Genomic DNA, 15,180 nt, shown 5'->3' with positions numbered 1-15,180 from the left:
CTACAGCACAAAGTGATGAATCCTTCAGTGCATCCATTCAAAATGTATTCATGTTCTTCTGACTCCAAATCATATGAAACTAATTACTCTGGATCTATTGTAATTAATCAATGTCATTTTGAGCCATGCTAGCAGTTAGTCCACCACTTTGGTCCGAACTGAAATATCTCAACAACAATAACATGAATTGCCATTACATTTTTTACAGACATTTATGGACCCCAGAGGATAAATCCTACGGCCCTTGACGGTCCTTTAATTGGAGGCTGATATTTGTGTTATGTAGTGAAATGTCTCAACAACTGTTGGATGGATTGTACACACATTCATGTCCTCCTGAGGATGAATCGTAATAACTTTGGTGATCCCTTCATTTTTCCTCTCTAGTGCCATCATTAGGTCAAATTTAAATGTGTCCAATACTTTGGTTTATGACCACACACCAGCTAAAAACTAAAGACATTCCCCTCAGCTTCAGCTGTACCTTGTATTTAGTGCGGGTTAGCAAATGATAACATGCTACAATGCTAAACCAGAATGGTGACCTGCTAAACAGTATCTCACCTAAATGACATGCTAAATATTAGCATGTTCGCTCAAAGCATTGTGTTACTGAGCAGCTAGCACTGCAGTAGCTTCTTAGTCTTTCGTGAGTTTCTTTTTGTCTTGCCAGTCTTAAGGCCTTTCATTTTTTGATGACCAAGTCCTTGTCCCAAGATGGCTGTGTTGTACATTCATGCTCCCCTTAGTTCAGCTTTACATCTTTTGTAAAATTCTGATGTAGCTGAAAGAATATTGATACAAATAAAGTGTTGCTTTACTATAATTGTCGAAAGGAATCAGCCCAAATATGGCAATCCACTTCATGGAAATGCTATAAATAACAGAGTCCTCTCAGATAATAGGAGTCACTAAGATAACACCGGCGCTTATCTTTCAAGACGATGTGATAATGAGTGAGTCCAGATGTCAGAGAGACTGAGCGGGATGCTTTAGTTGCTGTGATTCAGCTCACTCCTCAATATGCTGATTTCCATTAAGAATGACACTCAAAATTCAAAAAGTACGTCATGCACTTTTACAGCACTTTCTACGAACGTACAAGGCATAATCACATCTTTTATTTTACAGCCAGTTGCATTCAAAGGTGCAGTTTCTAAAAATGCAGTGCAATGTAGAACAGCAAGTAAACATGACAGGTTACAATATAAAAGCACAGCACCATTTGCCACCGTACAACAGTGTCACGTGAAGCTACATTTGGCTCGATACATAACCGAAAAATATAGTTTGTTTACTCACAGCCTTAAAAATGTGCTGCACTGCGTATCTGTTATGGCTTGACTTTACTATTGACATAACTGCCCTACATTCAGATTACTACAATAAACTACATGTTGTGCCACTTCAGTTCAAAAAGTGTTATCTGGCAAATTCATTTAGTACAAATACACTGACCTGAGATTGGGATTCACAATCTGTGACCAACAATGGTACATTGACTGATAGAATACAAACCAAGGACAGCTACTCATTACACTTCCCTGTAGTTTCAACCCCAAGCTTGGTTAATCGTAGGAAACAATAGATAATCAGTACAACGCGTAAGGGCATCGATCCACTATGAGTGATAATGGCAAGGAATGGTGGCTGTCAAAACAATATTTAATAATCTCTTTCCTGGTCTCTGAAGTTTTTTTTCTTTACCTCTCTTAAAAACAGAGGTGTCATCAGCCTCTTTTGTTTCTCCACATACAGTACACATACAGTGAACCATTTCTGGTTTAGGACTTCATTGTGGAGAAAGTCAATAGAATTTGATTAGAATTCTATACCACTGATATTGAGTGATCTCTCATGTCTTATTGGGTGATGATTACTCTACTCCATCTTGACAAGTTTGGGAGCATCAGCAGCTTTTTGTTTAGTGGAATTGTTTCCGCCCTCTCGCTCAGTCTTCCTGGGCAATCTGGGGCTGCCAGCGGCTCTCCGGCCGGTCTGAGGGCTGGAGGAGCCAGCAGACACCTTGCGTTGAAGTAATGGACTCCGGGAGCCCTTCGGCTTCGATGGCGTCATTAAAGAGTCCAGGACCTTTAGTGACCTCAGGCTGAGCAGACCACAGAAGTAGTTACACTGGTGCAGGGAGACAAACTGCTCAAAGACTTTGGGATTCCCTTCAACAGACAGACCTTGATGCCTGCAGCAACACACAGCAAAAGCAAATGTCACAGTCGTGATCGTGGTCAGCATGAATGTAAATTACCTGTAAAATGAGGTTTTCACTCCATAATTACACTAACCCCGTCGATTTCACTGAAATCCCAACATTGGTGATCTTGGTGTCAACACCTGCAAAACAACACCACATAATTACTTTATTTTTCTGTTGTTCAGGAAACATATTCAATTGTGACAGACATGCAATGTGAATATTCACCACATTAACTCATAAGCATGTAAGAGGTAGAAACAAATGAAAATACAAGTTGAGTCTTTTTCTTATTGTAAGTATAACGCTGCATAATACATTGTGTTTAACGGACTCGAGGGTGTTCAGAATACACATGCCTCCTTTAAGGGTTGTTTGGCTCCCAAATCTGTCTTTATTGCAAGCAACATTTTACTTCATTAGTAATGGTAACGTGTGTGTAATCCGTCAACATGAGCTTCACACGCTCACTGCCTCTTTAATTCAATGTGCTACTGATTTTAATAAAAACTTGATGAATGCTTGTTGTGTTGTGGGATGAACCAGGATAAAGAAGGGGGCCTCGGTTTCACAGCATTGTACGTCCCAAGACGTCATCATACCATTAAAAACGTTTGCCACAAATTTGGGGAAAACATCAATTTCGCATTGCCCTGTCGAATTCAAGTGTGAGCCTACCTTCTAGTCGAGTGAGAAGCAGACTGCCATTGGTCCACTGAAAGATCCAGTGCTGCAGGGCACAGCACTTCTGCTCCGCCTCAGAGGCAGACGGCATGACTATTTTGCCTGAATCATCGAGGACAGAGTATTTCTGGTAGACTCCTGATAGATCAGCCTCCACTGTGGCATAAGGGACAGTGTTTGCTGGTCGGTACATCAGGTAGACTGGGATCAGCCTGTGTGACAAAGATGACGTCATTAACTTTGCGTGAGGCTTGATAGTCTGTGGACCGTATATGATACTCAAGACGACGTTAACCGTTGAGGAAGAGTTCACAGAGAAGATCACACTCACTCGAGTGAGGGGCCGAAGTTTTCAATCGCTCTTGCCTCTGCGGAGAAGATTTTGCAGTATTCCCGAGCCAAGTTCTGAATTTTACACTTCTGTATGCAGAACGTTGGAGAACAGCCAGTAAAGATATGCTCAATTTACATCAGTAATTTATGCCTCCGTAATCCTATGTGGGTGGCAAGAATGACTACAGACTGATTCCCTTTAATGCTGGATTCTTAAGCTTATTGAATGATATATCTAAATCTAAGAAGACACGAATAAATCAAACCTTTTTACATACCTGCTTAACAACGTCCAGGTTCCTGTCTATAAGGCAGCTTTCTGCTTTGCCTCCATAGGCGATGGGGTTGCATACTTTAATGATACACGTGTTTCCAGACTCAAACACAGGCTCCAGACCATAGATGACTTTTGCCCTCCAGACTTTATGAGAACAGCCATCGCCAATATGAGATTCCTGCATCATTATACGGCCAAACAAATTGTTACCCCAGATGCCAGAATCAGCCACACCCTTGTTGAATATCAGGGGTGTCATTTCGATCTCTTCTCCAACTGCATACAGAAGACCGTAAGAAGGGCAGTCAGAAAAGCATTTGGCCTCTGACACTGGAAAAAACTAGGATCTAAACATGTAAAGTCTCATCTTACCACCAAGGTCCTCACGGAGGGACATTCCAGCCAAGACTGCAACACAGTAAGAGAGAAAGCAAAATGAGTCTTCGTTGCGGTCCAGTAATGCAAGGACAAATGTTTGTTTCATGCCAAATGTAAGGTAAAAGAGTACCGGTACATACTATCTGCACTAAGGAGACAGTCTGTTGAGTCAGTCCCATATTCATTTGTAATTGTGCATCCGTAAACACCAGAGTCTTTGCATGTGGCCTGAACAATGGCAAGATTGACCTGAGTTTCATCCCCTGCGCTGAGAAACAAACAAGAAAAGCTATTTGTCTTCCTATTTTGCATGCTTTCTTGCCATTTATAATAAAAAAACACAGAACCATATGATACGACATTTCTTGTGAAACTGCGGATTTTCTTCGGAGTCCCACTGGAAACTTACTTTCTTTTAATCTGAGCAATTGCTTCTTCATTTCTGTACCATTTGATTGTCGAGTCACTAAGTACGTTGAAGAACTGACACCACAGTTTCAAGTGTCCGGAGGCATCTGCGAAGGTTTCACCCCTGATCTTACGAATTACTTGAGGTGCTGGAGGGTAAGAGACACAACACAGACAGCATAGTGAAGAAACTTTTCTATCTTCAAACTGTCAAGCAACCTTGATGTATCCAGTCTGATATGTACTGTATCTGCATAGCAAACATTTCTTTGCTGTATAATTCAGCTTATATAAATACATAGAATGGTGCTGAAAGCAAATGTCAGTATATTCACTGCCTGTCTTAAACAAAATAGACATGATTGTTTTTTACAACTACTGCCAAAGTAAGACATAATTATGTTCATAAGCGTCGCATAGTAACACTTTCTGTTAAAGCTATTTACTATTTTGGCTTGTGTACCTTTGAATGGATCGTGCTTGTCCTTCTCTGCAGGTTTCCCCTCAGTTTTTGGGGTGTGGATCTCCTCAGCGGGCGGCTGGCTTGGTGCTTGAGTATCAGATGCCGTCTTCCTTCTGCTCAAGAGCGGAGAACGCCTTTCTGCAGGACAGGTTTGCTCGACAGGGGGCTGACGTAGAGGTGACCGTCTTGACAGGCTTGGAGACATTGTGGAAAGCTTGCTGCTCTCTGTAGGAACTTCCTTTTTCTGAGTTTGGTTATCAACCGGCGACGTCGCCTCTGAGGCCTCATCAGGTTTGGCCTTGGGTACGAGGATTTTGCGTCGGGCCCCAGAGGCTAGCTCTTGCGGAGTAGCAGAAGGAATGGGAGAAACACAGTCTCGTTTCTTTAACAATGGACTAGCCCCAGGAGTTGGATTGCCTAAAAAGTCAGTTCTTGACAATCCCTCAGCCACTGAGCTGTCCTGCTGAATAATGTGAAGATTATTCTCTTGTGTATCTGTTCCAAGTACACCTTTAGCGGGAACCGTTTGTACACTCTGCAAAGAACTGGGGTTTGCGTCGTGTTCTTCCATTTTGTATTGATCTAGTGTTGTGGAATTCATTTCAATGATCCCCATTTCAGTTTGGAAGTTGAGTTTAGTTTTTGGGGTTAACTTTAGTGCACCTCCCATCTCTTTGCCTTGAACAGGTTCACATTTGGAATGCTCCAAAGCTGTAATATTTGACTCTTGACCGCCGGCCTTTATAGGTGTCACTGCAAGTGGATTCCCAGGTTCTCGTGGGACAGTTCCAGAAGAAAGTATTTTGGTCAGTTCATCCTTCGAGGTCGAAGGAGGGAGATTTTGTTTGACACTTTCACTCCCAGAAAGGGACACAACAGGGCAATCTTTCAGAGGAACCTGAGTTGAGGCTCCCGTTTCCCGGCAAATGTCCATGACACCTTCATGATATGTTCCGACACTGCCATGAAGTCCTGCAGTCTCTGTAGCGATGCCAGTGTCTGTGACAGAGATGGGAGGGATTGCAGAAGGGTTTTGTAAAGCCTGAACAGGCGGTGAAGTTGCACCTTGAGACTGAATTTGTTCCTGATCAGCTTTATTTAGCTGATTGAAAACCTCAATGAGGGTTTCTTTTATGATTCTGGGAGGAGTAATACCCGTGTCAGTTTTCCTGTCAGACATCGACTTCTTCACCGTCGGTTTGCTGTTATCTTCTTTTAACTCCTCGCGTGTTTCTGTCACAGTGGGAGTTGGATCTTGCATAAAGCCAGCATGAACCGGTAAGACGGTCACTGAATTTACCAGTGTGGATTCAAGAGCCTTTACTTGTGATCTCAAAAGTTCAGCTACAGATATGACTTTTGTGACAGGTTGTGGGATTTCCTGGAACTCTTTTATCTGGAGTTCGGACATGTTTGTGTTTTCTGAAGTTTTTGTCGGGAGTGGGATCGCAGGCTTCAACATAGACGACTGTAGATCCTGTGTTTCTGAAGTAGTTTCCTCCTCCACATCTAATATGTGCACATTCTTCTCAGTTCCTTTATTAGATGCATCCACAATGATAACATCAGTGTCTTTATTTGCTGCATCTTTGGTCTTTTCTCTTTCAATGTGTTCAATCATATGCAGAGCAGCACTTTCAGTCTCCATCTCAACTATCTTCTCATTTGGAGCCACGCTGTCAGACTGTTGCCCTGATAACTTCCCTACCTCGTTGCCTTCTACCTTCTCATCAACTTGTATTTCTGTCCCTTCAACAGTTTTTATAGCTGTATTAATTTGGCTTTGCTGGGCGCTGGAAGAAACATTACACCCTCGGGAGTTCTCACCAGCACCAGGGCTTTGGAGGGGTGACTTCTGTATGTCTGTAAAAATGGCCCTATGGCTTTCATTTGATCCCCTGGAATGATCCCATGTGGCCTGTGTCATTTTGTCAATTGCTGCTTGAAGACCACAGTGCAAAGACGGGGCCTGGATGTCATTTGCCATGGTCTGTCTCTCTGATCCGGTCTTTTGTGGTGGTTGCGCATCCATCTGGTTGGGTGGAAGCTCAAGGCTGACAGGTGCATCATTCCTGTTCATCTTTGTATGGGCCTGTGTAACCTTGGGGCAAAATACAAGCAGAGGTTTCCATGTTGTAAATACTTATTCCCTTATCCCTCGCTATGCAGAACGGGGACAAACACATGTAATTCTAAAAACAGCAACAGCGTAACCAGCAACAAACAGGGAACAGATTGGAAAGACCTCGGAGCAAAAAGGAATTCATGAACCAGAGAAAAGATAGAAGGTGATGATAACAAGAAACCTTTCGTTCCCCAGTATGCAATTTCCCCATGGCTCTCAGTGAAATGCCTCCACATGAGTGTTTGCATTCATGTTAGAAGCTCAAAGATGCCTGTAAACAAATCATAGGATATTTCTTAAATTGTTCTTTTTACATTTTTTAAAAATGAAAACGATTCTAAAATCCATTTTGGCATTCATCTTAACCTACAATCCAAATCCAGCACATAACATTTGTTCGAGACCCTACTTTTTGCTGTGACAGTGAAAAAACTGCACGGTATAGTGTGATATATCTGGCATGTAGCGAAACGTAAGCACTGTGCACGACTCTCTTCCATACATCTCTTCCATACAAGCATGTTGGTTGAGCTTTCAATCCCCATAAAGTCCGTACTTGAGCTGAATCCCTTTTTAAATTAGCACGAGAGGTTCCCTGTGTCATATGTCATGAGATAAGCCATGATGTAGCTTACGGGTAATTTGCATTCTGCCCATAGGTTCCTTCAAAAAGCAACTGCAAAACATAAAAATACTTAAAGTCATATTCAATGTCATAATAAATTACATTAAAATCTGCTTGTTTTCCCTCCTTCCCTTTTATCTAATGCTGACACAGTGAGGCCTATTCTCAAGGAAGGGGGGCTATTTTACATTTAAGTGTGGCCACAAAAGGAATGCGAATCATTTTAAGAGGCACTTCAGCTGTGCAGTGTTTTGCCTCAGCACTCAGTGCCGTCAGTATTCAACCATGCAGCTATAGAGTCAGGAGGATTGCATAAGCAGTGAGCAATAAAGAGACACAATCCAAATATAAAAACAAGTGCTTATATAGACTGTTGCCAAATGTATCGGTTGAATGTAGTTATAGAGGCCGAAAATCATCAATCAGGTCACCACGACAACATCCTCCATTAACTTTCATTTTTGAAAGAGTTAGTTGGCCGTTTGGGGAAATACACTTATTCAAAGATCAATTGAAAGATCTCATGTCTGTCTGTTTAAGTCCATCTGAAATGAAATTGCTTTTTTTTGTCTGCATAACCTACATATTTGCTCTTGGGCCACAGCCAGCAGCTGCTTCAGCACGAGAAACAGGAGTTAACAGCTAGATCGCCTCTGTCCAATATTAAAATATATCCACCAGCACCTCTACAGTTCACTAGTTAACATAATATACCTCATTGTTAAATCCATATAAAAAATAAAAGTGTGACAAAAATGACCTTCTGACAGAGCCAGGCTTGCTGTTTCCCCCTGTTTCCAGTCTTTGTGCTAAGCTAAGCTAATCATCTGTTGGCTTTAGATCAGGGGTCTCAAACTCCCGGCCCGCGGGCTGAATTCGGCCCGCCACGTCATTTTATGTGGCCCGCGAATCCGCCAGCAAAATTATTTATTTATTTTTTTAAATTTTTTATTTTTTTTAAAGTTAGACTAATAATAATAGAAATATCCCTATTGTCGAAATTATGAGATAGAAAGTCGAAGTTATTCGATAGAGAGTCATAACTATGATAGAAAGTCATAATTCTGAGATAGAAAGTCAAAATGATGAGATTGACAGTCAAAATTCTGAGATACTTAAACACAGTCATAGAAGCAGCTCTTTGGCTTACTGTACATTTAACATGGAAATGTATTGTGAGCACATTGAAGACTACTTTAAACTGTGAATGCAGAGAGTTATCAATATGTTACGAGGAGTTACATTTACAACCGGCCCTTTGCGGGCGACCATGATGCTGATGTGGCCCGGAGTGAAAATGAGTTTGAGACCCCTGCTTAAGATGTAACAGACAGACATGAGAGTGGAATCTAACTCATTCTGACCTAACTCTCTGCAAGAGTGAATAAATGCATTTCCCTAAATGTCAAACTTTTGCTCAGGCGAAAATCTGCTTAATCCATGCACCATAATATTTTCAGAGTGCCAAAGTGTCACCCTGAATTCATATCATAAGGAATACTGCAACTCTCAGACCTTTGAACTAAGAATATGAAACGCATGAATCTACCTGTTGCATCTGTCAACATGTGCGTCATTCAATTCTTGTCACACAGCAGGGCATACTTGTAAATGCTATAAATAGCTGCAGGATGCTTGTGTTACCGATGAGGCCTGTGTTGGCAGCACAAAGCGCTCATGAGCTCATGCGAAAAAGGCTCGCTCACCTCGTTCAGCAGCGCCGGCCGAAACACAGACACATTTTTCCGGGGGGGGCTTGTTTCCTTCGCAGACAGCTGATCTCCAGCCTGTTCACGTGGACGCTGAAGTAAAGAGGTTCTGCTTTCACGTGGTGTGTTCACTGACTCAATGTCTCTGTGTGCTGAGGATCCACCAGTGGGAGTATTTGACTTCTCGTCCACATCCATGACTTCAACATGTTCCGTTTTAGAAATGTTACCCTTCACTCTGCTTCGGGGTTGTCGGGACGCTGCTGCAGCACTCGACTGTCGCTGCGTTGAGGTCTTGTGAGGACTTTGGTTCTGCATTTCCAAATTCTGTTCAGTATCTTTACGTCCAGCTTTCTTCTCGTGCTTTGCAGCTTTTTTACCTTCAGTTCCTGAAACAGTATGACTTGTAGATGTAAGAGCAACATGTACTGAGGCAGGCAGCTGTACTTTCTGTGAAGGAACAGCTTCCTCAACACATGTGTTCCCACCCTTTGAAAGCCTTTCAGCACGCAATACTTCCTCTGTTCCTGATTTCTGATGTCGTTCTGTCACGTTCCTGGAGTCCGAATCCACAACTGATGAACTAACAATGTTCTCTACTTCCATAAACTCTTCTGAATTCCCCTCAGACTGAACTGGCTCTGTGCAGGCCAGAGCTACAGAGGTCACGGCCTCATCTGTTGCCCTTCTCTCCTCAGATGGCCGTGCTTCTGGTGTACTGTTGGAAATTTTAATCTTCTTTTTGACAAAGGGAGTTTTGGGTTGGTGTGCAGTAAAGATCTTCTGGACAGAGTCGTATATACATGTCCCGCTCTTGGTACCACTTTCACCGATAGTCTGTCCATTAGTTACAGCTGACACTGCTCCATTGGTGATGGGAACTGGCTTTTCCTCCACCTCTTCCACAGTGGCCTCCTGTAACCTGGCTTCAGTGTCCACAGCCACAGCCTGAAGGCTCTCCTCGATGGCCTCGTCCTCCATGGAGCTTGGCGTGCTGAGAAAGGCCTCAATTGTGCGCTTCCTCAGTGTGCGGTCAGGACTGATGGTTCGTAGCGGCTCCTGGTTTTCTTTACCTTCCGCTTCCCTGCGTCTGTTCTCGGCCTTTTGTTTGAGCTTGGCGAAGTAGCGCTGGTGGATCTTGAACTCGTTCATTTCGCCCACCTCCAGAACCCCAGAGCAGGACACAATGCCTTTACTGTTGCTGGCTGAGACCTGGTATATAGCTGCGTCCTCCACAGTGCAACTGCAAAGAAAAGTCAATTTAAGTTGCCTTGATTCAAATGACTGATCCCTGACAAAAAAAAGAGGAAAAAAGTGCTGTGTGTGTTAAACTCTGTTCAGGACATAAGCTCCAACAGAGTGCCCGTTGCTGTGGAGTCATTTCAATTTCTTTATTGAGAGTTTGTACTGTTTTGGTAGAACGAGTGCATTCAGATGTCATGTCAGTGTTTCCAAACATACGTACTCGTAGATGTGCAGGGAATAGTTTTGTCCGTTGCGGAAGATTTCATATTTAGGAAGTCCACAGTATCTGTCTAACTGCATATCATCCTTGTACCAAATGACTTGAGGAATAGGGTATCCTGAAGAAAAAATGAAGACAAATATGGTCATCAGGGCAAACAATTTCTGAATCAACTTAGAAAGGTAGCAGTTTATCTTGGAGTTGCTTCCCTGCACTGTGAATAAAGAAAGAGCTTGACTTTTAGACCATCAGAATATCTTTCAGATGCTAAATATCGTGGAATCAGATATATATCGAGCCTTTCTTTCAGAGGTAGAACATTATTTTGGTGTGTTCTTTTCCTATAAATTGCTCCAAACTTTTCCATTAGGTCACAGACGTCTGGTGTAAAGCCATGCAAAGTGAAACAACGAAGCCGTGTTTACCTGTAACCACGCACGAGAACTTCATATTGCAATTCTCAGACACAGCTTTTGACTTGAGGGTTGTTTCGAAGGAGGGCTGGGTTTCCTCGGTCAGCTGTGCCATCATGCTGCAGAGTGTGCTCCTGTGCAAGAGAGGAGAGCCGGTCTGTCAAGTTGTAGTTTCATTTTTTTTAATGATTCCGCACATACTGGATTATTGTTTTACATAGATGGACAGTTAGGTTCATAAGTTTCTATGGCGGTCGTTGGAAAATGTCAATCCTGAATTATGGCAAATTATGGTAAGAGCCTGGGTAGAGCGACAGGTTCTAGTTATGATTGAGCATTACTCGAAGAAAAAAGAGACTTCAATTTCTCAAATGTGGGCTGATTTGGTGACTAAAGCCAAGTCGGAATTTAGCCTTCAATGACATCAATGACACAAATTAAGACGAGACTAAGATGTGTTCTTATCGAGTGTTGAGCAGTTCTTACTAATTCGTTTTTTCATGCATACCATGTAGCAAAGGAAGAAAATAAAGTGTTTTGTGTGATCTTTGGCTTCTGAAGGTCAGAATGAGTAGCTATTTGTTGTGTCCCTAGAGGGCCTAATTAGTCCAGATATATTAATTACAAAAATTAAACACATCACCATGAATGTAATCGCTAAAGAATATTAACCCAGCATTGCATGTGGAAATGTGGAAGAAACATCCCACACATAATGAAATGAATGTATGTTGGCTCGCATGCGTATTATGACAGCATTATCGTGCGGCTTGTATACGTGTCTTGGTGTTAACACACATTTCAGTGTTGGGTCAGTGCACGGATACTGTTACACTTCACTGCATGTTACTTGTGATGAAGCAAACGAAACATGACAGTAACACTAAATGCAGCCTCACTTAGGTTACTGTGGATGCGCTGCAAACTGCTGCGTGTTGGAGTTTTAATGTCGACTGTAGAAATACTACAGTAATTTAGTTATGACGAGTACATTTTCAAGCAAAAACATGTTATAAACGTTTGAGTTTGGCAGGAAAGTTTTGCTCATAGTCTCAATTCCAGCTGCAAACAATACCACTGTCCATTCCACCAACATTATCTTTACATATTATGTTGCAGTGATTAAGCACTTCACATTATTTTGGGAATGAATCACACGGGCAATAGTCTCGTTAAGGGCCAACAGAAGATGACGAAGAATCAAACTTCTAGTTTCTTATAATTATATTCCCAGAAGCCAATATTGCTGCATGTCACCCTTTTACCAAATAACTTGAGGGGTTCGCGTATAATCAAAGAAAATGCAGCACATTCCTAAACAAGTTATGTGACTGGAATCTAAAGGTCAACATAGGTTGTTCCACGAACAGTTCTTTTTTCAATGCAGAAGCTGCTGTTGGTGTAATGCTTGATATGACATGGGGCCCACGGTGCATAACTGAGATGCTGTTTATCTAAACTCGGGTGACCATGGCAACAAACAAAATAATAATATGCCACACAAGTCCATCCCAGATTAGGAACATGATATTGGTGTTGATGTCGGACTACCAGCAGGTAGCACAGCACACTGGGTTAGTGTCGAGTCCTGTACCTGTTCTCCGGCCTCACGTTAGAGAGGTAGCTGCAGCTACTCGGCCGGCTACTCCCACTGATATCATCCCCGCTGTTGGATCTTCCATTGCCAAAAGAGGAGCGTGGTGTCGTCCTCCGTGAATCCATTTTTCACCAGATAAAGGAATACTCCGGAGACTCCAGAAGAAAAAAAGTTGGTGTTGTCACTGTTCTTTGGTTGGGCTTTCCAGAGAGATTAGTGAGAGCTGAAAGGAAACAATATCACAGACAGCACAACAGAAAGTTACATTACATCACAATGTACTGAAATGTAAAAAACAACATTCAGCAGACAATTTTATACATTTGACTCACCATTCACAAGTTTCTCTCCCTCCTTTGACAGACACCCCTCAGCACTGCCTTCAGGCACTGCAATTCCCAATCAAACATGAGCGTGCGTGCTGGACTATTTATAGCTGGCCTGCAAATAGGCACAAGAGCACAGCACACTTTCCAAAACCTGTCTACGGACCATTATATAAAACGAGCTAAAAGCCATGTCGTAACAGGTCTGTGTAGAAATAAGAAAAATCATTGTGAAGAAGAAACATCCACATTACGTCCGTGTCAAATACAAGGTCTTTATGGCTTTGGTAGTTCCATGAATTGGAGGAGAGTATATAAAAAACAGGGTGAGGTTTTTTTCTATTTTGTGTCCAATGGATTACATGCACTCAGAGAAGAGAGGGAGCAGTTGTGTGGTCATAGCTGGCTGTACAGACGATAGCAAAGAATCACATGAGTCTGTCAACCTGAATGTCTTTAGTCCATTGACATGAGCTGTACATTCTCTCTGCAGTCCGGTCTCACAGGGTCACTTTCCAAACATGAAAGTGTGGAGTTCTAATTAAATATGTTTTCCCTCCCCATTTGTTCTTTGGAATTATGTAATTAAAAAAAAAGATAAAAGCACATTTTTCTTTAATATAATATAAGACGTTGAAGCCTACCAAGTTCTCTGGCATGCATTGTCCAGTAAGTGACAATTGCATTGGCTCCCCAGAGGAAAGGCAGTAGGAATAGAACAGCCTTATATAGGCAGATCCCATTGACTGCCAACGAGCTATGGGTTCTTATCTTTACACAAGCATGCACACACACACACACACACACACACACGTACATACACATGCATTCTCACACACACAAATCAGCGATCAGCAATTTAATTAGATTTTTGTTTGTCACAGGATGAGTTGGTTTGGTTAAACCCTGCTTAAACCCTGTTGGCGTTTTTGATCTCATCAAACTAATCAAAATGAAGAGAAAAGTTAATTAACCTGCAAGATTGAGAAATAAATGTTTACCTTTAAATTACCGTTATGTTTCATTTTTACCTCAAACTTATTTTTTGCATGGTAAGCAAACTGTAAATCCTTCAAATCTTCTTTGAACTGATTGCAATTAATACTAATAATACAACTAATAATAATACTAATAGTACTAATACTAGTACTCTATAAAGTACAGCTTCCTGGAGTGTGTTCCCCCCAAATTAAGTTCAAAGATCTCAATCTAGAATTTTCTCTCATGTTACCACATACGCGCTTCATGTTACACACGCCTTTGAGCCTTCTCTGTCTATTTAAATTTTGTTCCATCCTTGCATGATGTTCCTCTATAAATCCAACACTTTCCACTTGTCTTGCCAGGTAGGTGACTCAATTTAATGATCAACTGGAGAATTTCATTTCAAAATAAGGGAAAACTTTAAGAGAAGAAATGACAGATTTAACAATGAGAAAGGGCCCTTCAACCCCCCAGAATGGCCATCGGTGATAGTTATTTTAGAATGGATTCCATGAGCGACTCCTATGAACAAACACAGCCCATAAACACACACACACACACTGCAGTTTGGGCGGCGGAGCCTTGTGTGTGACTGGTTGCCAGTCCTCTGGGGGCTGGAAAACACAGTTGCCTGAGCATGGTCTGAATACTCTGGACCGGGTGAGTACAGAGAGATCAATGCACAGCAGGGTTTGGAAACACTGCAGAGGACGGGAGACTCTGTCATGTGACTCTGTTTGACAGTGAATCCCCCGCATGTTACCCAACTGCTGATGGCTGGAGAGGGATTTCCTAATGCTGTACCACATACATGACGATACAGAAACACGTGAGAAACTATGTTGTTTGGCATAAGTCAAAATCTTGTTTAAAAAATAGGACCAATGGAAAGGAAAGATTCTTCAGCTACTTTGATAGACATCCAAATGTCGCTTCTTACCACCTATTTTGGCCAACTACGTCATAGTACACCCCTTTCCCTGAAACTAATTATTAGATTTCACCATTGCATGCCCATTGCCTCATGCTCTTCTATGTATAGCGCTTCTCAAAATCCTGTTGTGGCTTAGTCTGGCAGATTTAGATGGGGCTACAGATGATGCTGACTGAGATCACTGCCTCTGGCTTTGTTGATACCACTATCTGTCTCTTGCAAACATAATTGTGCAGTGTCAGAAATAGAA

At 42.1% G+C, this 15,180-nt stretch overlaps 1 protein-coding gene across 2 annotated transcripts; it reads right to left on the bottom strand.

Moving 5' to 3' along the window:
* Positions 1–991: 991 nt before the first annotated feature.
* Positions 992–13,126, bottom strand: LOC306787412 (alpha-protein kinase 3-like). Of its 2 annotated transcripts, XM_079282532.1 has the most exons (14): positions 13,019–13,126; positions 12,684–12,909; positions 11,102–11,223; positions 10,677–10,794; positions 9,209–10,454; positions 4,753–6,853; positions 4,291–4,438; positions 4,022–4,149; positions 3,876–3,911; positions 3,505–3,779; positions 3,225–3,313; positions 2,888–3,105; positions 2,301–2,349; positions 992–2,197 (listed from the first exon to the last, which is right to left on the bottom strand). In XM_079282532.1, the coding sequence occupies exons 2-14, from the start codon at positions 12,809–12,811 to the stop codon at positions 1,882–1,884; spliced, it is 4,974 nt and encodes a 1,657-aa protein (XP_079138658.1). In that variant the 5' UTR covers positions 12,812–12,909; positions 13,019–13,126; the 3' UTR covers positions 992–1,881. The 2 variants fall into 2 exon arrangements, with proteins under 2 accessions (XP_079138658.1, XP_079138659.1); XM_079282533.1 differs by lacking the exons at positions 992–2,197; positions 2,301–2,349; positions 2,888–3,105; positions 3,225–3,313 and having other exon boundaries at positions 3,511–3,681.
* Between the last annotated feature and the right edge of the window lie 2,054 nt (positions 13,127–15,180).

This window comes from Melanostigma gelatinosum, assembly GCF_949748355.1.
Source record: "Melanostigma gelatinosum genome assembly, chromosome: 2".
Taxonomy (NCBI): Eukaryota; Metazoa; Chordata; class Actinopteri; order Perciformes; family Zoarcidae; genus Melanostigma; species Melanostigma gelatinosum.
This window is presented reverse-complemented; position numbering and strand designations above follow the sequence as displayed.

Coding starts and splice junctions, on each gene's coding strand:
- LOC306787412 (XM_079282532.1), bottom strand. CDS start 12,811: ATGGATTCACGGAGGACGACACCACGCTCCTCTTTTGGCAATGGAAGA. Junction 6,854..9,208: donor GGCCGGCGCTGCTGAACGAG/GTGAGCGAGCCT, acceptor TTTTGCCCCAAG/GTTACACAGGCCCATACAAA. Junction 3,106..3,224: donor AACTTCGGCCCCTCACTCGA/GTGAGTGTGATC, acceptor TTTGTCACACAG/GCTGATCCCAGTCTACCTGA.